The sequence below is a fragment of the Haliaeetus leucocephalus genome, unplaced genomic scaffold, assembly GCF_000737465.1.
Source record: "Haliaeetus leucocephalus isolate CR32 unplaced genomic scaffold, Haliaeetus_leucocephalus-4.0 Scaffold1, whole genome shotgun sequence".
Taxonomy (NCBI): Eukaryota; Metazoa; Chordata; class Aves; order Accipitriformes; family Accipitridae; genus Haliaeetus; species Haliaeetus leucocephalus.
The window spans coordinates 12,303,609-12,331,584 of record NW_010972437.1 but is presented as its reverse complement, the minus strand read 5'-3'; the positions used below and the strand labels follow the sequence as shown (position 1 = coordinate 12,331,584).

General features: G+C 37.1%; 1 protein-coding gene across 1 annotated transcript; it reads left to right on the top strand.

Moving 5' to 3' along the window:
• Window positions 1-6: 6 nt before the first annotated feature.
• On the top strand, window positions 7-18,697 carry DCAF17 (DDB1 and CUL4 associated factor 17). The gene is made up of 14 exons (XM_010566936.1): window positions 7-413; window positions 1,703-1,806; window positions 3,171-3,261; window positions 4,180-4,319; window positions 5,103-5,181; window positions 5,362-5,451; window positions 7,598-7,705; window positions 8,238-8,343; window positions 11,902-12,044; window positions 13,416-13,525; window positions 13,936-14,023; window positions 15,620-15,703; window positions 17,154-17,309; window positions 18,086-18,697. The coding sequence occupies exons 1-14, from the start codon at window positions 240-242 to the stop codon at window positions 18,272-18,274; spliced, it is 1,662 nt and encodes a 553-aa protein (XP_010565238.1). The 5' UTR covers window positions 7-239; the 3' UTR covers window positions 18,275-18,697.
• Window positions 18,698-27,976: the final 9,279 nt, after the last annotated feature.

Sequence of the window (27,976 nt, the reverse complement as noted above, 5' to 3'; positions counted from 1 at the left end):
CCCCCGCCCCCGGACGGCGCGGCCGTGGCGGAGCGCCGTCGGAAGGCCTCGGTTTGCGTCTGTCGGGAGCCAGAGAGCACGGGGCCGCTCAGGCCTTTCTTTTCCCGCTTCGCTTCACCTCTCGCCGGGCAGGGGGGCGAGAGAGATCCGTCGCGGGCCCGGGCCCTGTAAGGCTGCTCGCCCCGCCGAGAGCGAGCCAGAAGCGGGGGAGAAGGGCGAGCCTGCCCCGAGGCCCGGGAATGTGCCCGCAGGCAGCCGCCTCAGCCGCCGGCGGCAGGACGGCCGCCTCCCGGGCGCTCGGGGCTCACAACGTCTGCCGCCTCCTCACCCGCAGGGCCCACGGCTTTTACGCCAGAGATGCTGGTGTCGCCCACAGAAAAAACCTGGGACTCCTCAGAGAGATAATATGCCAGGTAATAGCGATGCTTTCCGGCGCTGGATGAACCCCTGCGCGTACTGGCTTTCAGCCGGAGTGGTCTGAGCGTCAGTCCTCAACCCAGGTGTTTTGAGAAGTCCCTGGTCACGCTGACTGACGAGTTTGGGGAGAAAAAAGCTGCAGTTTTGCTCAAGGGAGTTAGAAATGGTTCCATTTATTTCATGAGGCTCAGACCTAGAAATGTAGAGAGGACTATGCTGTGGAAAAACTGCAGAAGCACTTGTAAATCTAATAATCGTGTTAGAAATAGCCTTTCATGAGATTTTATATCACTTGTTTCTTCCCCTAATATGGCTTAATGTTTAATACCAATATTAAATTCATAGTGTTTTAGGGAGCATCAGTGCCAAATTTGAATGGAGTTCCCACAACAAAATAAGGGAATCAGCAGCAGTCTTCAGGTAAACATACCCTTAATGTGCCAGTGAAATTTATGTTACAGAAGAAATAGGAATTAAGCCAATTACAGACTAAAGTGAACTTGATTTTTGTATCAAAATGATTACTGCTTCCATGCAGTAGTTGATACAAATGCATTGAAAGCGGACATGTGGAAGTGAATTGGCAATTGTGTTATATTGAAAACATGTTTATTGGAAGTCGGCTAAAGTGTCCACTTATGCAACTAGATCAATGGGCATGCAAGGTTTATTGAAATAAAAATGAGTACATCTGACTTGCACAAATACTTTTTTTTTTTTTTTTTTTGTAAGACTGGAAACTTTGTTAATGGTATAGAGGTCTCCTGATGTCTCTAGTGCACATAAGAAACTTTGTGAGCAGTTTATCCCATTAACATTTCAGGCACTTTTTGCAAATAACTGTAAACACATTTTTCTACCTTTCACACAAAACACCAAAGGCAGAATGGAGTCAGATGTTCAGTAAATTCAGTTAATTACATATGAAAGAGTTATTTGCATATTTACACTCTGGGGAGTTTTGTCCTTGATTTTAAAAGTTGCCATTAAAGTTCAGTTGCCAGATGTAATTTTAATGTAGGCAAGTTAATGACAAAGTATTCATTACCCATGCTGTCCATAATAGCTAATAAAAAGATCTTTTCATTTGGTTTTTAAAAAAGAGAAAATTTTCTTAAATGGGGTCTTTTAATTTGGTTTAAAAAAACAGATAAGATTTTCCTTTATGTATTCAACAACAAAGGTTCAATTAAAGTAAGTTAAGTTGCAGGAGCCAAATAAAATATTTTCCAAAAGCAGCGTTTGTTACAAAAGCCATCACTGTTAGAATAACTGTCTGTTTCAGGAAAGTACTAAATTCAAGAACGTTTGGACAACTCATTCTGCATCTCCTATTGCATATGAAAGAGGAAGAATTTACTTAGACAATTACCAGTGCTGTATTAGCAGGTAATAAATTTACAATTAAAAGTTACTCTTGCTTACAGTTTTAACACTGTGATTCTGTTTTAGACATGTTTCTAATTTTACTTATCCAAATAGCCCCTGTGAATTGAGTGGAATTTACTTATGAACAAAAAATAAACAGGTACATAAATCTTTGTTAAATTACACTTGGATACCATTGTGTCTTAATGTGACATCTGCTTTGGTGAAAGAAAGTCTGATCTTACTGGTGCTGTATAACTTAAGCTTTCAGAGCCCTTTAATAGGAGTGGAAGATTATCACCATTTTATAATTTTGCACTAAAAAGTCAAATGAACAGTAGTAGTTCATTGATCTGGCAACTAGCGGTGTGCTAAAGAATGTGTCACAAAATCAGCCTATGTAACAAGCTTGGTACTACGGCTATGAATTCTGCATTAAAGTAAATTATTGTTCATGTTAAAGTACAGTGTGTGGAGTACTTGCTGGTTTTTGTTAATGTATTTTGCAGATCAGTTCTCTGATCTGATGTACTCTCCTGTTCCATGATCGGCTGCAGAGGCACAGCTTAGGAGGCAGCACAGGGCAGGGTAGAGGACATGAAGTCCTGCGTACACCAGTCCTTGTCTTGCCCATCCCTCTTGTGAGGGAAGTAGCAGGGAGTTGGAGAACTGCGTTGCTGAGTAAGTTGTGGTCAGAACAGTTTTGGGACAGTATTATATGATACATAAAAGACAAATTACTCTGTCAGTGTAAACCACTGAGAGTTAATTAAATTAATCTATCACTTAGAGCAGAGATCTAAATCTACTTAGCCATGTTTTTTTCCTACATTGTCTGAATGCTTTCCAGTACTGGGTTGACCTGTCTAACATCTTTCAGGTTTATCTTTGTCTCGTCCTCTCCCTGAGGGGAAAACTGTGCACAGCATGAAGCTTTTATTCTAGTAGTAGGGTTTTTTTTTTTAAATAGCTATACATGATGCCATGCCTTTATATTATGAAGGGCAACACTGGAAGAGCTTGAGGGGAAGGTTCCAGGATGATCATTGGTTTCTGGAATATACTTTCTTTTTAATGTATATCACTAAAGTAAGAATTTTACTATTAAGTTTGTTATTTAAAAAAAAATAAAATTTAAAAAATGCACAACACCAAACCACAAAATACAGAGAAGGTTAGCTTTTAAATACTACATTATACTAACTATTGTTTATTAGGCCTTATTTTGAAAGCAATTTCAGGTTATATTTACAAAGTAGAAATACGATGTTTAGATTTCTGACCTCCTTAAAGAGAAGGCAGGATTTATAAAACTGTATGAAATGACTTGTTGATAGAAAGTAGTTTATAAAGTAGACTAATGATTAGCAATCATTTTCCTCCAGCATTGCCCAAGAGCCAAGAATACTTTATCAAAAGCCAAAGTGTTCTAAGTCAGAAAAAATAGAAGATGCTTTATTATTGGAATGCCCACTGGTAAGATTACTTTTTACTAGAGCATTGTTGTGCAAAAACCCAAATTAATATCTTTCAGTGAAACATATTTAGAATAGAGCGTTCTTTCCCTGGAAACTATTTTCTCAGTGTTTATATGAAGTTAGGTCATTTAAGGTTTGCAACATGTGCTTATTTATTTTGGCTGAACGTTTTAGAGGTATACTCTGAATTTCTCAGTAGCACATTCAAATGCTTTATTGTGAGCTTTTGTGGAATATTTTAAAAACAGTGCCTTTATGCTTATGCAACTAACATAAATCCCTTTTTTTTCTTTATTTTTTAATTAGCAGGGGCAGTAGGTGGGAGTTTTATTTCTTAACCAGATCTGTTGACATAAAAAAACCCCAAAACCAGATAAACTGAAGACCCATTGAAGCAACTCTGTCCAAAAGCTGTTCTGCTGTTTCTAGCTAATAAACTACATAATTTCCCTCCTTGAGGAATTTTTCTCTCATCCAGCGTCCACAGGGCTTAGGAATATGAGCCCCATCCTTGAGGAGCCTGAAAATAAAGCAGTGTGAATACCATTCTTAGCAGTTACTGTTGAGTTACCGCTGAATGTCTTATTCTGCAACACGTAAACAATTGTCTCTTCAAGACTGGTATCAAATCGATAAGCAGTTATACTTCATTTTTGCACGGCAAGGAAGTTTTAAAAAGTGTCTTTTTTAAAAAAAGTAACTGCTTTGCAGAAAGTGTGACAACAGCTTATTTATGTGATAGTCAGATGACTGTTTGGCACAGACATGAGCTTAGAGATCCTGATGTGATGAGCAGGCAGCTTTCCACCTTTAATTTTTGGGGAATGTGTATTAACTTTTGTTTTCTTGTTACTATGTCAAAATGTTATTTATCTTCCTGATACAGACTTTTTTCTGATAACCTTTTGTTACGTAGGGGGAAATCCTACCAAGTCCATCAGACTATAAATCTTCCTTGATAGTCTTGACAGTGCAGAACTGGCTTCTACGTCTCTCTGCTGATAGTGGAGAAATACTAGAAAAAATATACCTTGCTGGTTCCTGTTGCAAATTCAGGTATTAAACATTGACTAGGCTTTATATAATTAACAGTCATTAGTACTACACTGGAAAAAGGGAATCATGTTTTTTTAGTATTATCTTATGGCTGACTTTAGGTTTGTCAGTCTAGCACGTTACCTGGAGTACTGTTCCTGCATGCTGCTTTCTATAGAAGAATTTCAGCAGTTTAAGTATTATGGTCTCAAATTTGGTATCAAAAAAGTTCCACAAAAGCCGCAAAAACTAGGCTACTACTGGCTTTTTTCTGACAATTTTACAGCCTTTAATATTGCAGTAGCAACATACCAGGAGAGGACCTTTAAGAGCTTTAAAATAAGCTTCATAAAACATAAGAAAAATACATTTAAAGTTTAAGCCATTTTTAACTTGCAAGCATTCTTCTCCATAGGGTAGCTATTTTGCTCTTTAAAAGCAGAGCAGTTACTGCTTCTGGTAAACTGCATCTTTTTTTCAGTTCTTAGAAGAAAGTATTTCCTTTAGGCTGAAGGATAAGAAAGCAGTGATTTGTGAAGGGAAGGAGAAAAATTAACATTGTGAATGTTCATACTTTCAGAATTTTTTCTCACAATCCTGTATGAAATAAGCCATTCTTAGTTCCATGGGTTTTGCATTATTGCAAACGGCAAACATCTCAGGCACCTCTCCTGAATCAGATACTGAACAATTTGCCTGGACACAGGGATCTGCCTAGTTATAGTATGTTATATTTTATGTGAAATAATGTATTTATTAATAAATTATTTTAAAATTAAGATAGGTCTTTCTTGTCACAAATAGATATCTGAGCTGGGATACTCCTCAGGAGGTAATGGTTGTAAAGTCAGCTCAGAATAAGCTCCCTGCAGCAGCACGGCAGGTAAGTTTGTTGAAAAACTTTGTCATTCTTAAATTTTTACAGAATTGATCGAAAACCAAATTTACAAGGACAGAGATGGAGACACTATGCTTTGTTATTATGGTAGAACATGAAGGTGTCCTACCATTAATAAATGCCTCAAGTATCATAACTATATTCAGTATTGTTGTTCCTTCCCAGGCAGGTATCCAACAGTCTATATTGTTCTATCTTGCTGTATTCCAAGTTTTGCCTCTTTCATTCATTGGAATGCTAGAAATAAACAAAAAGGTAAGTAATTCCTCTATTAATTGTGATCTGTACTGTAGTTGTATGAGAGGCATAGTTTAGGCAATTTTCCCAGAATTACAGAAGTCATACTTACAGCTTGTGAAAGCATAGTGCCCTGAAACATTAATTAGCAGTAATGATGTTCTTGTGTCTAATAGGGGCGTTGGGGGAAGATTCTTAATTCAAATGACCAGAAGAGAAAATACATACGCATTCTGCTATTGGGTTACTCTTTGAAGTGTAGAAGGACTTTAGCCTTATAGCAATCGTTAAGAATCAGGGAATCCTAAAGTGTTTGTAGACTTCTTTTCACCTCTTTAAAGAAAGATAGATGTGCCTCTGACCCGCTCCTAGTAATAGTCTGTGAATTCTATATGCAGTTACAAATGTTTCAGACTTGAATGATCATTGATACCGAATGGCAAAATGTAAACATGTGTCTTGCTTTATCAGTCAAGAGCAAACAACCTTTCTGAGGTTGGTTTGTGATCTGTACGTAAGAGTGTATATATTAGGCAACCTGAAGCCAGATGGCAAGTTTTATTGTTCTGGTGAAAAAATATGTCTATTTTAAGTCAAGAGAGCTCTGAATACAACTTGTAAATGGAACAGTAGAAACATGCAAACTCTGTCTTCAAAGCTCTGTGAGCTACATTCTCATTTGGGGTCCAGAGCTATTAGTGGGTTTTAGCTGGTGCTGGGTTGGGTTGAGGCTGTAATTGAGATTGGGCTGGCGAGTGAAGAAGTGAGGTTAAACATTTTTCACTTGGGCCCATGAAAGTTTAGGGGCACTGTGTAGTCTTCTGTTCAAAATCAGTATTTAGGACTGGAGAAAACATTACCAGTGTCACAGGTATTCTCAATCTGGTTAGGAATGGCATGCCAGATTATCATGGTCATAGTAGGCGAAACATCTAAAAGAGTACTTCTTCAGTTGGGCCTGTACTGAGTACTCATCAGAGTAATTGTTACAGCTAGGAATAACGTCAGGGCAGAATTTGGGATTTGAGAATACAGCCAGCAGAGGGAGCAACCAATGAATGCAATGCCAAGTCTGACATAGATCAGTGGAAAATAACAGTTAGATTAGAATAGGGTTACTGTTCAAGGCTGCAGAATGCACCTAGTGCATCAGCTTTACCAAGATGGTACACCACAAGAAAGTCTGAGTTCAGACTAGGTCTCAAGGATGGAAAGGAGAGTTTAGGGTTTTAAGACTATTAGAGTTTGTGTCTGGAAGATACTGGGATCTAAGCTAACAAATGTATTGAGAAAGAGCCATAAGACTAAATAAAAAGCAAGGAGTGAATGTATCTTTTGGGACCAAACTGATCACAAAATCATTGATAGTGTTAAGATTTAGGAGTATGACAGCTTTGGGGTTTCTTCTTTTTTTTTTTTTTAATTGTTTTTAAGCTTGTTTTAACCCTGTTTTAATTGCTTTTTCACATAGCAGTCCAGATTAAAGAAATTAAAACTATTTCCAAGCATCTCTATTAAAAAAAATTTCTGAATTTCACATGTTGTTATTCATTAAATATTAAGAATTAGTTTGTTGGGTTTTTCTCAGTGAAGATGTGTTAAGCAGGGGCACAAATGAATACTGCATAATTATTAGAAAGGGGTAAGGTAGCTTTTCATGTATATGTCTAATTTGGATTCAGAGAGGATCCTGTACTCTGTGACAGCTGGATAATGTAGTTTTAGTACAGCTGTACACAGTCGCAGAGCCATGATTAGAATAGTATTTTACCCTGGTGATAAAGAACAGAAGATCTGAAATCAGTACTTTTAGATTGGGTTGTTAGCTTTGCTAACGTTCCTGTGGGATGCTGGGTAATATCTATTCATGTATGATAATTGGGTAACATGATATGCAGATATACTGAGAATTGATTAGAGAATGGATCTGCTTGCAGAATATGACTAATCTAACCTCAGGTGTTACTGCAGTGCAAAGTATTATAGAAACTCAGCAGAACAGATGAGTGTTAGAAATCTTCATGAACTAAAACACTGTCATAGGGTTTGGTCAGAATAAAAAATTAAAACGATTGCAAAATTAAGGACATAATGTCAGTATTTTGCATTGTCTCTCAACTATTTCTTCCCTAATAGAATATTTTTCTTTTCTTTTTTTTTCCAGATATTTGGTAATAGCGTGACAGATGTTGCTATTTCTAATGGAATCCTGATTGTAATGTATAGCATGGGTCTGGTCAGGCTCTATAACTTCCAGGCCATCTTGGAACAGGTAATGAAATACGGAATTTTTCATACAGTCCATGCTATTTTGGGGCAAAGCATCATAAATATTCATGTAATGCCACATAGGTATATGGGGAATATGTCAAAGGATAGAGTTCTTGCCTAAATCTATTTACAGTCAGCAGATGCAAATGGGTACACTATCAGAAAATTCTGCCCACATCAGTTACAGGTGGCAGAACATAAGAGATACAGGGTCAAACAGGCACTTCAGCACATACAGAGAGGAGCTATGTAAATGCTAGACCAGGGTGTGCTCTTCTTTACGCTCTTGGTCTGTATTTATAGGTGGATGTTAAGTCTAGAAACTGATGAGCATGGAAGATTGTTTGATCTGAAACAGAACTGCAGTGAGACTTTTGAGTTTATATTCTTCCAATCAAAAATCAAATGTTAATTGAAAAATAAGACTTCAAGCAGTATCTAACAAGATAAAGAATGCAATAGTAACAGAGCAGTAAAACTAAACAGCAAGTAAATATGCATCAATAAAGCTAAATTGTTCTGTGTTATTTTAGTTCATGGAACAGCCATTAGATTTGGGACGTGAATTCAACTGGAATGGTCAAGTGGGAGTTGTAGGAAAGTATCCATTTGGTCTTCCATGTAACATTAAAATAACAGGTATTTGTGATCTTTATGTTATCTTGGCTGGTGGCTTTTATGGATTGATTGTGACTTATTTCACACTAAGAAAAAGCATAATTACTCATGTTGTGCTGTAGCTATATTTCTGGGTTTACATTATAGTAAAAATGTGCTTTGCTTTACTTCTAATTACAAGAATTAATTACATAGGACTTACCTAGAAAACTCATACAGCAATTAAGCTATTTGAAAAACTTCATAAGCAATGCATGAATTGGAAACCCCTTCCTTATTTCTGAGACACAACTGCTCTTGGGAAAGAGGAAGGGCTAGGACAGCTGTTAGTAACACCCAGAAACAGTATACGGTATGTAAGCAAAAGATGTGAGAACATTTAATCTGACTTGCAGAGGGAATTCAGGAAGACTGAATACAATTTGTCTGAGTTGCAGTTTGATAATTCCAAGTTGTCAGAAATGTGCCAGTTTCAATAAAATTAATTCCTGAGGAGAGAACAAATTATCTATTACAAACAATTCTTATGCCTTAAATCATTAACTTATGAATGTTCTGCTTTATGTAATTTCTCTGAAACCAAACAATCATTTCTGTTGATGCATTTGAGATTAGAATTTAGTGCTAAGAATCTTAATGAACGACCAGAGCCTGAGACTTTCTTTGAAACTTATTTTTAATTTAAAGTTCACACTTGAGGCACTTGCAAAAAAAAAAAACCAAAAACAAAACAAACCAGTAAGTTTCACCAATATCAAATAATGCACACTTTTATTTCTTTAATTTTGAGTGTTTGTGTATTAAATGTTTTTTACAGGTGACTGTCCACATTAAAAATGCTTTTGATCTTTATGTTCAGGAACAGTGCCAGGTAATCACAGGGAAAACAAACCAGATTTACATAAACCTCAGGAAATACACAAAGATAAAATACAGACTTACATAGTGAAGGCTTTCAGTTATAATGCAGTGTTTTATCAAAACAAAGTGATTGGCTGCTATAGTTGATGTCTCAGGTTCTGCAAAGGGAAATTTCTCCTCATTTTCCTCTCTGTCTCAGTCTGCAAAATCACAATTTAATGTTAGGGGCCCTGTGGAAAACATGCTGTGGGAGCTTTAATAGGAAACCTATACCAGATTTGTTCTCATGTCTTATAGATCATTGTAGTTTTTAGTTTTGAGATTTAAACCAATGTACTGGAAAAAACATTTTTGATCTTGAATCATATTCAAGAACTTGTGGTTAGGAAGTTTGGAACTCATGACAGATGTTTGCCATGACTGCTCTTTGCAGATAGTTGCATTCCTGTGGTTTTTGAGCTGTTTTCTTTTAAGAATGAGATGGCTGACTGACTGTTCAATGTAATGTAATGCTTCAGTGAGTGAGATTTTGATGGTTTCAGAGTTCAAGCTTGTATTTACTATAATTTAACTATGTGTAGTTTTCCTGCTTATTTAGTCCTAGCCTCCATCCAGAAATTGCCTGAAGGATGGCAGTTATTATCGTGCTGGTTTTATGGTGTGTTAGGTACCCAAGAGGAAGTGTATAAAGACCAAAAGTTATAGGCTACCATGTACCTGCCACACCATTTGCAGCTATTGACTGGTAACGAATTTGATTTTGCTCAGTGGAAGGAATGGAAAGCTACCTATAAATCTTTATTATGTCACTTTCTGAAAGGTCCAGAACTTAAAACTGCAGTTTCATTTATTATTAGAGGATACAGTAATTTTGTAAAAAAACCAGAGGAAGATATTTTGCTGAGATTTTTTTTTGACATTTAGAAAAAATACTTGTTAGTGCTGCCAGGAACAACTTTACGGCTTTATGTTTAGATAAGGCTGGAGAGTTTTAAGGAAGTGAACAAAGAAGCTCAACTGGAGATTGAAAATTGGCAATGCTAGGGAAAGGACTTACAAACAATGAGAACAGGAGGTGTTGAGCAACAAAAGCAAGTGACACATAGCAGGAAAGAGGGAGGTGAGGCAGCAGAGTCACACTAGCACAGTGGTTTAGGTGGCTATGATCTTGCAAATCTTTGCCAAATGAACATAAAAAGAAAGGCATATTTTCTCAGCAGCCTGTACTACTTAGGGTTGATATATTATTGAAATACATTTAAATCTATCATTTAGTCCATCTACAAGAACTTTTGAGGGGCCTTGCTATATATGCTTTATTTAAAAAGAAAAAGTTGATAGGGTAAAATGTTAACCGATTTTCTTGACTCATTTTTCATTTTCTGACAGATTTTAATATCAGTAGGTCCTCTGCTTATGCCTCCATCTTCAACATTCTCTACATTTTCAGCAGATGCCTCGGTTTTTACAACATACACTTTGTTAAATCTTGCACAGAATCTCCCATTTCCTATGTGTTAGTCCAAAAGACAACTAGAAGACAGCCACTTTCCAGCTTAGGAAAGACTTCATTTCCATAGGCAGTGAACTAATTCATTTCAATCTAAATGGCTAAGTTGTTGGAAACATGAATGAAAAAGAGAGAAGCACTATGTGAACATAATTTCTGATGTCATGTGACATCTTAGCACCATTGGTTAGGATCTGGATAATTATCTAGACTGAGCAGGACAGGAACAAGTCAAAATTTGGACAAGACCTTTGGGACACAAAAGTCCAGACAAGTACCTTGTTCTCCTCACAGTAATTCAGCTTGGGTTTTTATATTCTGCCTGTTTAAATGCCCCTTGTAATTATAGATTTTCTCCACATTTTGTCAAATTTTTTTTCCAGCATTTCTCTGTACTGTTAGAAAGAGCTGATCGTCCATCTAAAGTTGATTCAATTATAGCAGCTGTAGAAATTGCTTTTATTTAGCTAGTTGGTAGAAGTTGTAAAGCTCCATGCAGTCCATTTCGTTCAAAGACGTTTCTCTCATTTAGTACACCGAAGACTTGTAAGAATGGCATAGTACATCTATATATAATTTATCCCAACTGAACTGAAGGGAAAACTAGATATCTTTTGCCATTAATTAAAAAAATTCCTAGATTTGTATTGATTTTTATGACCTCAGCTACAGATTGCATTCACTGTGGTCCACACTATTTTGTTGTATTACCCAAAAGGAGAAGGAATATTCAGATTCAGGTATGTTTCTGCATTTAATTCTGTTATTTGAGATTGCTGCTGTTAGCCTGTTTCCAGCTATTTATTACTATTTTTCCCAAGAGAATAATGACCCTTTTGATATGCTCTTTGATCTGTTCATGTGTACATCCCCTCTCATTCACATGAGCTGGATCAATTTTAATTTTAAATGTTTGCTACAACTTTGCTTATCCAGCTCATTTGGAATGAAAGAAGTCAAAGGTATCAGAAGAGCAGTTCAGCATGAAGATCTGAGAAGGCAGTACCCTTCCACAGGGCATTGCATATGTGTGCTTGGATGCTAGGTGAGGTAGCATAGTTGGTGCTAGAAAAAAGATCACAGCCAATATATTTCCACCAGTCTTCAAAAGTTTTGAAGAATTAAGTGTTGGAATTTAGAATTGTAAGGATCAATGGAATTATGATTGTTCTGCTACTAATGGTGTTAACATTACCGAATATTTGCAGATACGCCGCCTTTGCTATTTGAAGCATCTTCTCTGGAGAACGCATTTCAAATTGGAGGTTACCCTTGGCATTATATCATCACACCTAACAAGAAAAAGTATAAAGGAGTCTTCCATATTTGTTCTCTGAAAGACAATGCTTTGGTAATATATTCAGATAGCAGCTTCTCTGAAATGCATGTGTATCATGTTTGTCTTCATCTCTTCTTCTGAGTAGTGCTCGAGGTAACAATACCCTTGATTTCCAGTGTCGTCCTCTCACAGGAATTACCCCACAGTGTTACATCTGCTATTCAGTGGAGTCATGTGTAAAATGTTTTCTTCCGAATTAGTACTGCTTCTGATATTTCCTTCATTCCAATACAATTATAGCACTGTTAGTGCTATATAGCACTGTATTCTTGGCTTAAAAGTTAAGGCTCAAGCAGAATCTCGTTACCTGATTCCTTGCATGGTAATGTCTTAATATACTGCTGACTAGTCAGCCTACCAAATGGCATGACTAAAGAAACATTTTAAGTTTTAAGAAATTGCAGAATAAGTTTCCTTAATGTTTGTAGTTTATCCCTGATTTGTACCTTCTCCTTCTCTCTCCCTAGAAAGATTTTATTACTCCATTTAATCCAGCATTCCTAATTATTTTTGTGTATGTATTATTCATCATGTATTTTTTTTGCATGAGCTCTCCATCTCAGCTTTTATTTTGGACCTGTATTTGACCTGAAGATAATTCTCTAATACAGGCACTTTCTGGGCCTGTTAGTTCGGGTTCTTCACTAAAAAACTTCTCATCTATAAATGTCCTCATCTCTCTTACTAGCCTGATCAAATCAATGATCCCCCTCCTATCTCTTATTTTCAAAACAGATCTTTCAGAACCATAGCTGAAGATCAATTTTTATTTAAAGGAACTTGTACAATACTTTCTCACCTAGTTTTTTCTATGTGGGTTCATACGTTTGAAAATCTGAATGATCAGGGTCAGCTAAATTTAATAACAAAAAGCCACTGCCAAAATCCCAAGATTTTGACCAGCTTGCAGCTGAAATCACAAGTTATCCCAGGCTTACACACTCCACAAATATTTGCACAAAGAGGCTGAGCCTGAGGTTTGAAGCTCAAGTCAAAGTTTGTGCTAATGCTTTTCTCGTGTCTTGACACATTTTATGTCTTTGACACTCAAATTGCTGGAACTGTTGAAGTGTTTGCAGACTGTAGGCTAAATCTTTATTTTGCTTGGTTTCAGGAGAGGTAGGACCATGTATAGCCATGGTAAAAGGTCATTGCTTATTGCATATTAAAGAAGTTGAAACTGTTCCATGGAATATCTTGAGAATTGGAACTGAATCTTTGTTGTTGTTATTATTGTTCCATTGTCATCCTTTCTGGTCATGATTATGAGCAATACCTAAAAACCTTCAGAGCTATGTGGAGAGGAGCTCAGTATTTCGTCTTTAATTAGATCTGTGAGACTTTCAAAATACTAATATTCTAAGCTTTTCCTTCCTTCTCCAGGCAAAAAATGGCGTACAAGATATGAAATGCTGTTCACTGGAACCTGATTGGATATATTTCCATCCAGATATGTCAGGTAGAATAATCCACGTGGGACCAAATTTGATAAAGTATGAGCCTTTTTTTCTCAAACTTTATTTTTATTAGAGGAACAATTGCATAACTGCATAAATTCAGTAGTTTGACAGTTTGCAGGCCAATATACTCATCAAGCCCTAGAAACTGTAAAAGTTATTAATTTGTCAGAATCAGAAGTTCTGGTAGAAACATCTGCAGATTTCTACATGATGAATGTGGGCACAGGCAGGCAACACTAGATTTTGATATGAAAAATGTTCAAGGACCACTGTGCTAAAATTTCACTGATAACTGAAATCTAAATAAATTAATTTTGTAATTTATGTTTATTTCTGATGTTTTAATATACCTGATTTTTTTTAAATTATAAATATAGAAGTGTTGTAATAGGTGAATTAGAATACATTTTGTATTCTAATTATGTAATTTGTTTCTTTTGTAGAGTGTTGAAGCTTAAGGAAGTTAAAAATAATACAGATCAAATGGAGATTGCAGAAGATTTTACAATTGTGGCCAACAGAGAAAACTGTGTGAGTTTAATGTCCAAGATCACAATGTATGATTTTGAGCAATACATGGGGGTTTGGTGTATGTAAGTAATCGCTGTGTTTTATGGGCTTAATTCAAAGTTTATTGAAAGACATTCTGTGTTTTCATTGGACTGTAAGCTGTATGAAAACAATTTTGGAAACAGTAACACTTTCAAGATAGCTTTCTGAAACCTCCAGTCTTTTCTTTAGTTTTCAGCATTCTTTATGATGTGTAGTATAACCATGTATGACTGATATAAAACATACTTACAAGATGGTGACAGATTTCCTTCAAAAGAAGGTGCCATCAAGTGATAATTGTGTGCACCTCCAGTGCTTAAGTAAGTTGATCATAAAAATGCTAGAAATGTTTCAAGTCTCTCATAACTTAGGGGTAAGTCTTCATAAGACAACACATTGCTTCCAAAAGTCTGTTTCTTCTCCTGGCCATGCATACCTGTCACTCTCTTGTGACAGGTTTGGTATTCATCTAACCCTTGGTGAATGAAATCAGTGCACTAAAATATTAGAATAATAACCCAGCAGAAAAGGTGAGTACTTTTCTGCTTGCTTGGTGAGCTGAACTGGAGCTGGCACAGAACAGAACTGAATTATCAGTGGGTCAGAAGAGTGCAGAAAGGTGGAACCAAGTGGCAAGGGGATGATCTGAACCTCCTGGTAGAAATTAGCTGTTAAATTACCTAGGTTGTTTCATGAAATCTTTTGTGATAGAAAATCAGAAAGACAATCTAAGTGTCAAAAAGGTCAAAGAGCACACTTGTGAAGACAATTTTTTTGGCAGTCCCTGGAACTGTCATTTTGCTTCAGCATTCAAAGTTATGTCTTATATAAAAGCAAGTTTTTATAGTTTATGACTACTGTAAAGTCCCTGGAAATCAGTGATACTAATTTTGAAGCTTCTGTGGAAGAAAAGTCTGTGTATTAAAAATCTACACTAACTCCAGAATAAAACTTCCATTGAATTCAGAAAGGATAAGCTTTGTCATCTAATGACTTGCCATACTTGGGTTTTTTTAGGATTTGTTTAGGTAACTTCTGTTGCAATAAGAGCAAAGAAATATAAGTTCCAATTCTGTCTTTGCTGTACCTTTTCCTTTTGACTTCCATTAAGACACTGATACCCCAGTTTTGAATGTTTCCAGTGTTAATTATGCCCAGTGGAAGCAGCTGTGGTCATTTAAGATGCTACTTTTCCCCCCTATTCTGGAAGTAATAGTTTAAGAAACAAATTGGTAGTGACTTAGGTGTCTTAATTCTCATACCAGCATCTTGGCTCCAGTCACTTCTGTTCTAAAAATTATTGTAGCTGACAACCTTTGCCATCTCTGCAGGACTGAGAACCTCTGAGTATAACTAAATGTCAGTAATATCTCAAGTAAAACCACCAAGTTCATGAGCCCTCATAAAGAAGAGATAGCATCACTAGGGCCATGCATAGCTAATGAGTAAAACAAGATCTGAGAGATTAAAGCAAGGTCAGAAAGCAAAAGACATTAAATAGATACATTGCCAAATAGATATGAAGAAACTAAAATGCTTTGAAGTCTAGAGCCACTTTTTTCTTTTTCTCCAAAGGTGAACAACGCTGTTACTGTAACAGCTTCTGGTCGAGTGGTAAAAAAGCGTTTTAACTTGCTGGATGATGACCCAGAACAAGAGGTAACTGATGTAGTTAGTAAGAGCAGTTCATGGATTATTTGAGATGTTTAGCTAGCCAGAAGACATTGTTTCAGGTGTGATGGCTGTAACCATTAGCTCCGTTAATCTTTGAGTTCTTTATTCCTCTTCTGTGGCTGTCTTTGTCTTCTTAATTACACCATTTCCCCTCTCTCTCTCTCTGTCCTCTTTTCTCCTTGGTTGACATGTGTGCTTTGGATAGTCTCTTTCTTTTAAGATCTGACCTTATGCCCCATGATACTGTCATAACTCCATTGGACTTAAGTGGCACAGAAATTAGATGTTAATGGGATGAACCATTACTCTTGTCTCCATTCAAACATTCCCTTTAAACATTGCTTATAAAGCATTTTGTGAACTGAAAGAAACATACTTCTTTTCTTCTGTGCTTTAGGTTCCTCTAGTCTTTGATATAGTATCTCTAAACTATATTTTTCTCTTCCAGTTACTTTGATTAGATTGCAGGATAAGGTATTTAACATTTTTCATTTAAGTAACTGCTTATTGAGAGTGAAAACACCACAGGCCTTGGTGTTGAGCCTTCAAGAGGTTATGAAGAATATTTTTTAGCTCTGTCTAGAGCTCGAGCTGTAATTGACATAAGCACAACAGTTAAAATTAATCAGTTTCTGGCAGTCATTTCTATTCTTTTTTCTGAGGAAATAGATTTTACTATGGTAAAAATACAGGACAGTCCAATATAACCCTTAAAGTCTGCAGTTCATTTCTATCCACTTTTTTTAAAACATAATAAAAATTAGAGGCTGTGCACAATTTTTTCTCCCACTGTTACACTTTATTTGTACTTCCAGTAGATATTTTTCCATTATAGAAGAGAAAGACTGGCTTGAATTTAAGGAGTATGTTACCAGGTTCATGACAGTGAAATAGAGGCAATTAAGGCAGTTCACAATCTTCACCTTTTGGTCTCAGTTGTTCACTGTCGCATACTCTGTGGAGGGAGAGCAAGCTCTGAACAGAACATACAGGTGTGTTCATGTGAGTGGAATTACCCTAATATACCCATACCCTCAAAACCAGTAATGGTTTTAAGCTATACTGTCTCTAACACATCTGCTTCAAGAGAGGGCATGGAGTTTAAATATTTCTTCTGTCACTTTTGAAGTACTTTTTTCTATTTCCTGTATGATATATGTAAAATACATCTACTTGCACATTAGGATTGTTCAGAACATCACTTCTTCTCTCCTATCTTAAGGAACTTTGCTGAAATACATTGGACACCTTGTGTTGGGAAAGATGCCTCTTGGGTATCAGGCTGGCAATGCTTTCTTTATCAGACCAGAAGACTTAAGAACAAGAATTTTTCCAATTCCCCTTTCACCTGAAACAAAAAGAGCTATGCAGTTTAGGTAGAGGGGAATGTGAATTTATGTTTGATGTATAAACTTGAGGTTTTGTTTTTCCTAAGACATTCAAAATTGTGGACTATGAAGATGAATTGGATTTGTTATCCACTGTGGCAGTTACTCAAATAGGAGCTGATGGAAAAGCACACCTTGACTTCCATTGTAATGAACATGGGATTCTACTTAAGAGTATTCCATTACTGGAGTCCTGGGATGTGGTGAGGAGAATTCCTGTCTTCTGTTTATGCTGACACTTCCCCATACCCATTTACGTACCATTTTTGTTCAGATTTGAAGTAAATATATGGTGTTGCCAAGTGCTATGGATGAGATTTGTACAAAATATTAATCATAACTTGAAATTTGTAAGTATTCCATCAGACAGTAGTTCATTTATCTGAAAATCCCCATGATTTGAAATTAAGATTTTTTATTTTTTTTTGGTTGATTCATTTGGGTTTTTGGTTGGGGGGATGGGTTGTCCTCTAAGTATTTCTGAAGTATTTATCAACTTGAATACTCACCATCTGGGTAGTTACATCTTAAATTTACAACTTGTAAATAGTCTCACTACCTTAACTTGAACTACTCACACATAGAATTAAGCATGGACCTCACTGTGTGTGTATTTGGAGAGATGGAAAGAGCCATTCATACAGTCCAAGTTTAGGTGGACATCCAACTTAGAGGGTCTGAAATACTCAACACCTTTGGTACGTCCTTTATCGTTGACTGCGTAGGCAACTTAGGATCTTAAATCAGATGCTGTGAATTACACTTAGATTCCTAAAATAGGCATGTGGGAAACCTCTCAAAGTTTTAAAATTCTGTCCTTTATTTGGAAGAGCAGTCTGTGTGTATTCACACAAAATTCCTGGCTGATCATGGAGGTCACCAATGTTAAATGTTTTTCGTTCCCCAAGGAAAATGGTACGGGTATTAGCAAGTTGTAGAAACAGAGACTGCAATCAGATTTTTTTTTTTCTCATTTCAGACTTACAGTCATGAAGTTTACTTTGACAAAGACCTTGTATTACATATAGAACAGAAGCCTAACAGGAGGTTCAGTTGTTACGTTTACCAAATGGTCTGTGATACTGCAAAAGATGATGAATGTTCAAGCCATGAAAAAACAGAAAGAGTGTTTTGTAAAAAAGGAGGGAGAATTTTTGAATATATTTAAGCCATAAACAACAACTACAGAGACTTCAGTTTGGATGTTATTTAAGGACTTCATACATATGAATTAGTAAACTACTGGTTTTCAGACAGGATTTAATCTTAACACTTTGTACTACTACATGAGGTTTTGTTTCTTTTTTCTCTATAATGTTGTACACTTGTCTGTAGTCCATCATGGCTTTTCATGTATTCACCAGTTCATCATTAATGCTAGATACAACACTTATTGCTTCTCTTCAGCAATGGGATTGAAATACTGGACATCAAGGAGAAAGATGTGGACTTACTGATCATCTACTGCCTGCTGTGATCTGTCTTATGTAGTTTTACCTATACATCTTTAATACAGACTGTCAGTTAAACGAAGTGTGTAAAACTGTGTAAGATAAATTTTATATGTAGTATGAAAATGGCAGAGTTACCATTAAACCACTTAGACAAAATGCTTCTGTTGGTTTTGTGTGAGAAATAAAATCACTCAGGTTTTCTGGTAGTGTTTGTTTTGTTTTAAAGAGAAGTATTAATAAATTAGGTATTCTTACTGCCTGTTTAATATATCTTTACTTATATATATATAAAAATAAAACCAAGCAATTCTCTCTAGTTCTCCCTGTGTCAAGGGTCAGGAGTTGTTCAGTCTGAGCCAAAGCTACCAGATGCTCAGCCTCATCACTGTGTGCAGCCTGTCTGATTCATGGGAGTTCCATGTGGTTTGTTCAGATTCTGCAGAATGCAAGCTTTCATTTTAAATTTAAAAAAAAACCACAACAAAACACAGGCTGTAAACTTCATGGTGATAAAGAGTGTTTCCAAATGCAAGCTAAAGATGGGCTCAGGAGAGTAGCTCTTGGAGGGATGATCAACATCTGATTTCTCACTACTGCCACCATTATCATGAGCATGGTAATTCTAAACCCAAATATTTCTTTTCACTGCAAGCTTTACTAATGAAGTGTGGACCGTTCTAGCTGATGCAACAGTGAAGAGCTCTGGAAGAATTATAAAAATTACCTATTATGAGTTTTTTAGAGAAAGTGTAATGCAAAAGAAAAAGTGAAATACAACTGTGGAAATAAAAAACACAGAAAGGACATCTAAGAAGGTAACCAAACAACAGTAGAAATAAAGAGCAGCAGTGACACTCTAATTCCACCCTAGCTTCCATAAGTTGTCATTTAGTATCCAGGAAAGACCCCCTCTCCATTACCTGCTGCTATATAAGAAACTGTGTAAGAAAGATAAGAGGGTAAAAACTAATAGGAAATCTAAACTCTTAGGCAGAAGAACCAACCCTTAAGCAGATATTGATATTATACTCATTTCTGTTTGGATTATTAAAGCAGTTCCTCCCAGAGCAAGACATTTAAACATAATTGTTTATTAAATAGTGCAAGTACTGCTTATGAAGATCAGCTCTGGCTTTCAAGAGTTTGCTATACTTGCCAGTGACTGTTATTTTTAAGTTATTGCAGGCTTTTGCAGTGATATTCTGCTCAATCAACAATTGTACATTGGTATCCATGTTCTGAAAAACACAGCAATTTGTAATGACCAAAAGGCAGCCCAGCCTTTGATGAAGAACATTACGGGCTTCGCGTAAGAAATTGTATCACTCTAAATACACAGTGTGTTGCTCCACTACAGATGTTCCATCCTGGAAGGTCACACAGACATTTTCATTCAGAAACGGGAGCGATGTTTCTGTTTACTTTAAAACACCTATGAAAGCTATTTAAGAATAGAGAATCCAGAATGACTAGCCCTGAACGCTTCTATAAGTATATTCACAATACTACTTTGGAATGGGCTGGGACACACCAGAGAAGCAGAATCACTAAATGCTTATGGATTGTGCTTTTCAGCACAACAGCAGTGTTGCCTTCTGTACCTATGCGGAGCCCCAGAAAATTCTAAGAATACACTACTATTTAAACGGGAGGAAAATCCTGACCACAAACCAGTATTTTTTTACATTGTTAAAAATAACCATGTATCTGAACCAAACACAAATACCCGCATGCTTGGTGGCAGCCCACCTGAATCAACAGCTTTTATTTCAAGTTAAATTTTTAAACAAAACTGATCCACCAGAAAAAAGGTAGTACTTTACTTTGCTAGGAGATTTTATATGTAAGCATTTTTTGGTCACTGTTGCTGGCAGGGCTGTACTATTGTGCAGTATCAAATTGATACGAAATTTGAATAAATGCATTAGATCTGACCTGTAGACCTATAGTTTCATGTCCATTTATGATGATTCTAGAGCACTTATCTTTCTCTTTTTCATGATATAAATTAGGTGCTTGGAAATCTCTTACACAATCTGAATAATTCAGTATGCTAAAGAATAACAGTATTTGTAAAGTGGAGAAATTCTGAGGATAGTCATGTGGTTTCCATTACAGAGGAAAAAATATTCTTGTGCACATGCCCAGCATAATTATCTCTGCAAGCACCAAAGTGCGACATTAGTACAAGAAAAGAGAAACAAAATTGCTTTGAAAAAATGGAAGTAACTTCTTCAAACATAGTTTACTTCCCATTTATAAACTCAGAAATTAAGATTAATAAAATACAGAAGACAAAAATATTCTTCACTTTTCACACGCAGTAGCTAACTGCATTATGATCAGGAAATCCGTTTACTGATAGTTTTCTGTTTTACAAAAGTTGGACTAAGGAACTATCAGTGTGAAATTCTGAGTTCCCTTACTTCATGTGTATTTCAGGGGGTGCTTACCACTCATGCCATGGCTTCCTGAGTCTGCCCATAAAGCCTCAAGTAATTAGATCAAATGTGGTCTCAAGTAACTGGACCAAGTGCATATTTTAAAAGATTGAAGCTGAAAAGCTCATGCTTCTGTTATTTTCACCAGCACTAGATGCCCAAGGAAAAAAGAATATATGTATATACATATATAAAAATGTAAATATACTGTTACCATGTGTAAAGACTCTCAAATGTGTAATTCAAACGCGGAATTGAAGGGATCTTAGCCACTTTTGCCAACGTTCCCAAATAGGTAACTTCACCCAAACTTTCTGCATTTTCAGTGTGGAGAACTGTCTCTTTATTCTTTTTTTCTGGATATGCCCCGTTACTTTAACAGCACAGTTTCTTGCTCATTTTATTCTCATTTTGTCTTTTATTTTCCTCTTGCTATTGAGAAAAATACCATTTATATTACCTAACAGTAACTGAAGACTGCCAAAAACTCACCAGCAAGAAACTTTTTTCCTGATGGAACTGCGGCAGCTACCCCACACAATGGAACAGCTAATGAACAAATTAATTTGCTTCCCAGTTATGGTAGAGATTTCTATTAGGCATACCTGCTAGAAAGGACACCTGTATAGAGTGGCATGTAGACTGGGTGTTTTCTTAAAGAACAGTTGTGAGGAACTACGGTTAGCTGCTTCAAGCAAAGTCTCTGGGCACTCTGCCTGCAAAAGAGAAGATGTTGGTCTAGTAAGTAAAAAGGTCATGGACTAGTGAATTCACGTTGCCTTTCACCTAAGGCTGTTTGATACAAGCTTTCTGCTTCTGCCAGAATATACAAAACCTAAATGATGTGAGCAAAAAAAAAAGGAAGAAGTAGTCAAAATGTGGTTTTCTAAGGCTGAACCACAAAAGAATTTCTAGAACAGTGACTGAGTTCTTTCATAACTGCCAAGTATTGCCACAGTCACCAGTACAAAACCTTTAAAGACCAGCTTTTTTTCTGGAAGGTGTGTGAATTGATCTGATACGTATGTAGCAATGCCTCACTAATAATAATTGCATAGCATATCTGAACCTTTTCTGAACCTTTTATTTATCTCCATGAACTGGAGAAATTTAATTAGTCCCTGCTAAAACAGAGAATTCAGACACTTCCTGCAAAAATGTTACTTTTGAAGAATGGATGAATAGTATAGTAATTGTCAACTAGCCCTATTCATACTTGACGAAAGTTTCTGTGTATCAACATGAATTCCAGGTGTCTCTCCTGATACGCAGATGGAATAGGTTATGAATACTAAAAGAAGGAAACAAGTATTCCAATATTTAAAATCAATGTTAGGAATATTTAAGGGAACATCTTTGTTTTACAGCTATTTCATGATCTTAGATTTTCAGAGAGGACCACTTGAAGCTTTCTAGTTGCTAGACTTGGCATTTATGCAACTATAACTTTAGTATTTATTTCTGCTTTACTGAAGTTACAAAATGATAACCAAAATAACCTTCAGGAGCTCCAAAAGAATTTTCTGTCAATGCATTCTAATTTTTCTAGATTAAATAAATTTAAAGTAGTCAAACTGCTTGCTTTGGATAATAAGAGATTAAAATGAACTGCCAAAATAGTTTGTTTTTTTTTTTTTTAAATAAAAGGAACTAGGTATCCTAGCAGAGTGAATAAAGTGGTACAATTGTTAAGAACTGCTTTGGTTGGTATAGCTTAAAAACTTATTTAGTAAACTGGGAGTACAAATACCTTATTCCTGCTTGAGTGGGAAGGAATATTGTGTTCTTAGGAATATTAAATTTTTAGGGAGGAGTAAATGCACATTCTTCTCAGGAACAGATAAAGGAAGCATGGAAGGGGAAGCTATGATTCACTGGAATTACTCTGCAGAGTGGCTCAAGACCTCCGGCTTACCTGAGATGCCGCAGGAGAAGCAATGCATTCCACAAGATCCATAGGATTGCAGGCTCACCAGTCAGTCCTCAGTAACAGCTGCTTGCCAGAAGCCAGATGGGAAAATTATTCTGTTAACGCGTTTACTTGGATGCTCCACATTCAGACTCATACATTGGCAATTTTCCTGATTATCTTCTGGATCTGCAGTTAGCCTCAACTGTGGGTATGTACGTGTGTTGCCTGCCTCTAACATGTAACTTGCAGCATGGTTGTGGCACATTTCCATGCTCTGGAGCAGACATCTAGGAAACTCCCAGCTGTTGACATCACGCTCTTCCTATTTTAGCCATTTATAATGCCACTGCCCCTTCTTTCTACTGCCTAGAAGCTGGCTTGATTTTGTAACTCTCTTATAAACATTTGTTTTGTGGACCAAAGCAGCATACTTCCAGCATTTCTACTTCAGCAAAATCAAGTCTGTTTTCTCCGCTTCACCACGACACCTCAATGATCAGCTATCTGGATGGAGAAGCAAAAATGGGGTCCCAGAAGTGCTACTCATTATCCTTATTTGTATTTGATAAATATAGGAGGAATTCCCCAGTCAGTGCCCAGGGACTGAAAAGATAGGAAGGACTGGCTTCTCTTGATAAGATTTGCTTTGAGCATAAAAAGAGCGCACATCCTGTCTTTCTCTTGTCATTGAGTACATATTCACTGACAAGGCTGCTGAGCAGTGGGGAAGAAAATGAGAAAGCGCAAGCCAAATAAAAAGTATGAGCAGTAAAATTTTATAATCTTCCTTTGGCAGTTCCAACTACTGCCCCACGGTTCCACAATTTACAAAAATTGTTACAAAAGACTTTTAAATTATTAGAAAAATATTTTACAACTCACAGAAGCAAAATGTCTATGGATGGAAGCACAATAAAGAGTTTCGTTGCACAGGTAATAATGACTGACCTATAACCAGCACAGAATTTTGGACAAAAGCTGCACTATCTACCTTATTCTATCTCACTGAAAGCTCTCTCCAGCGTGGAGAGTAAGTAAAGATTATTTCTAGGAAGGGTCCCATTCAATAGTCACAATTTTTGCAAAGATAAATTAGTGATGCCCTCAACAGTAAAGGTCAAATGGTTCTGCTTCTTAAGACATGGAACTCAGTGCCAAAAAGAATAAAAGGTTCATTCTGGTTTGATAGTGCCATTCAAACACTAATTACTGCAACTCATTTGTCAATATTAGTCCTGGTAAGATAACTTCTGAGGGGATATTTCTAAAGCTTCCACATGAGTCAGTTAAATGAGCTGCCAGGACAAACATGGCTGGACTATCTCAGCAGTTTTGTTTGTTTACAAGATGAACAGCCATCAGGCTTCTGAAAAACTCATCCAAATGCTCTGAAGGACATTGTAACTCGTTTGGAATGTCCTGTTCTAAGGCTTGGATCTTCAATGACATATCCAGCATGGAAAAACAGAGATAAAGCTGTAGCTGGTAAAAGAGTTTCTAACCTCATTCTATCTACAGCTCTGACAAGTCAGTTACTGGTCACTGGAGAATAGAACAGAACAGAACAGAACAGAATAGAATAGAAGAATAGAATAGAATATTTCTATTGGAAAGAACCTACAACAATCATCTAGTCCAACTGCCTGACCAATTCAGGGCTGACAAAGTTAAAGCATGTTCTTAAGGGCATTGTCCAAATGCCTCTTAAACACTGACAGGCTCAGGGCATCTAGGAAGCCAGTTCCAGTGTTTGACCATCGTCTCAGTAAAGAAATGCTTCCTAAACACTTCCTGTACTAAAAAAGTTACATCAAAAGCACAAAATAATGATCTACAGTGACATGGTGTTGCTTAGATAAACATTCATGTACATTTATGTCTAGGCTACTGTTCTCAAAAATATATGAATGGTATAGCAACAATGACAGAAGTTGCCAAGTAGCCATGTACTGCAGGCAAAAGACAGGCAGGAGTCCATTGCTGCCTTTTCAAAATAATCTCTGAATCTTTGTCTGTCTTGTAGGTCTTACTTTGTCTGTCTACTTTGTAGGTTCTTCCAGGTCTGAAGCCACAGTCACCCTACTCCTGCACCTGACAATGCAGCAACCCAAAGAAAGACATGCGTATTAGGTGATGTCCCGACAGAACTGCCAAGAGGGAGCACCACACTGACAGAGTTGGTGCTATACTGGAAAAACATCAACGTGCTCTAGGAGAAGGAGGCTCTGGGAAAGAACAGAGATTACGAACTGCTGTGGCACCTATCCACAGTAATGGTTAACAAAAGCGGGTGTTCATTGATCCAAGAGACTTGAAAGCCCCATACAGGCTAGTTTCATTTTTATGCTAGTGGGGCTTTATGTTCCAAACAGATTATCAAATGCGTAATTCAGCCCTCAGCAGTCAGCTGTATGATGTCGAGTTCCCACCTCCATGTAAACATGCAATCCCCTCGGACATCATAGCTGTGCTGAAGATTGCTTCTGATTCCATACTGATCTGACACATGTATCAGGTGGGGGAAGAAGGGGCAGAAGAACAGGAAACAAGGAGAAGTACAGGCAGGAGTTACTAATTGTGCTCTCTGAAATCCCTTCTGCATTACAGGTTATCCATAAAGTACATTTCACTTTGTCTAACAATTTATTTTGCACTTTTTTCAGGTTTGGTTTATTCAACACTCTGTAAACTTTCACATTTCTTCAATTTTATTTTAAAAACAATTTGTTCATGGTTAGCTGGCAAAACTGGGCTTCATTTTTCAGTTCAATAAAATTCTGTGTTTGGTCTTGTTATTGCCTGCTTTAACAGGGTGCACCAGTTTGAGCTATAAGAATTCATGAAGGTCTTCTGAGAGATACAGATTCAAGCATAAGTAAAATCCACTTGGGTAGAAGGTTCCTGTGTGGGACTGTTGGGGTGACTGGTTGTAATCAAAGCTTGTTGAAATCAGTGGGAACTGGAAGTATTTTGCAATTTGGAGATTTAGGTTCATAAAAGGTAGATTAAAATAAATATTTATTTTATGTTAGTTTGTAGGCTTTATGGAGACAAAAGACATTTTATTAGACCAGCTCAGATAACTGGAAAGAATGGACACATTTTGGGGCTTATGAAACCTTTTTTTGGAATTACATGTAATAATTTCACGATTCCCTGTATGGAACTGACAAGCGCTATGAAACTGATGCTTTGCGATCTGTAGGATTTCAACATAAATCTGAAGGTTTTACAATACTCTTTAACTAAACACTAAATTTTTGAAAATACAACAGAGATTATTTGATTGTTTAAAAGACCATAAGTAAAGGATTCCAAAGAAGTAAAGAAAAAGATATTTTTAACAGGTAAAAATACTCCAAAATTCACCATGTATAAATACTATGCTGTTTGAGCCACATGACATTTTTTGTGCACTAAGGAGGCAGATTTATGGTTTTATCATATGCTGGTTTGCAAGTAAAGACTAAAAAGATTCACTTCATTTAAGCAATCCCCAGAAAACTTAGTAAAATTTTTATGAACATAATATTGAGATGACCTGCTTGCCTCATGAGCTAATCATAATCTGGCATCTTTGGAATTTCATGCATGAGTGCATGCATGAGAAGATTCAGGGCTTAGATCTTCACCTCTCTTAGATGCTGTGACTTGAGAAACTTAACAATATCAATGTTCTAGTTACCATTGTCACTGGAATGAGCAACCACTTAAATCCTGAGAGCAGGTCACACCAAATCCGTGCAAATTAAAGCTAAACATCATTACACAAGTTATGCTCAAGTCAAGTGTTTCTTTAAAATGTCAGAGGTCAACATCTATTTTTAGGAGAATAGAGAGAATAATGAAGAAATATATTTGCATCCCACTCCAATCTGGCTTGGTCTTCACATCTCTATGTAGATGTTTCCAACACTTTACTAAGTACTGGGTTTGAATTGGCAGATATTCTACTGAAACTATTTTAAGTTCGATAAAATTGTTTCAATTTTTAAGCCTCAATTTGAGCATGAGATATCAGACAGCTCAAAGACTAGCCAGAGTGAATAGTATTTTTTTCTCTCCATCAGTTAATGAATTTCTAATTCATATGTATTGTGACACTATATCTATTTCAAAAAGTAAACTAATCAAATACTAGAAAAGTAGTGTTGAGTATGTGTTTGGGCATATCCTACTACTACATTTGACAGGCTTCAGAGCCAGCTGAATGTTCTACAGCAGAGGGAAAAGCAGCTGAATACATGATTTGACAAAACTGGTCTGATCTATCAAGTTATATTTTTGGCTAGCACTGCCTGTTGTCTCTTTGCAATTCTGTTTTGCTTTCTCCTGTTTTCCTCTCTGAACCCCCTGCAATGGCCCTTTCCATACCTGTCGGAATTGTCTTAAGGTTTGTGCTGTCCCTTTCTTAGCTAGTGGACATTTGATATATTTGATGCCATTCAACAGAACAACGCCCAAATACTCCTGCATACTCAGGCCAGAGTCCATATATGAAACTGGTTAGTATCTGGTTTACATTTACAGCAGTCAGTGAATGCAATGGGAAGTAAAGGGGACGATCCCAACAGAAAGCGTGCTCCAAGTACAGCCCGCCAGCGTCTTTAAGTGCGCTCCTACCCTACGGTTGCTGTACGTCCTGTCTGCCTCTTCACCACAGCAGCGTTCCTGCTTTATCTGTTAGTGCTTATGGCTGCGCTGGCTTATCTTTATGGCAGGTCTGTAAATTCCTGTCGCCCACCGGTGTCCTGACTCACCACACCCACCAACCTCCACCCCAAACCCGCAAACACCAACTCCCTTACTTCAGTGCCGGGAGGGGGCAGCGGGGAGAGCTGGGGGCCCGGCGCCCTGGCAGGGGACAGGCTGACACAGAAACGTCCTTTCTGAGGCGCAGTTCTGAACGCGAGGGAAAGGAACTCTCGGCAAGCTTGTGAAAACTGCTTAAAAAAAAAAAAAAAAAAAGCACCACCCTCCTCGTGAAAAAAGCAGGGTCTGCGACCCCCGAGGGGCGCGGCAGGGCGGAGGGGCGCGCAGTGCCGACCTGCTCCCGCTCCCGC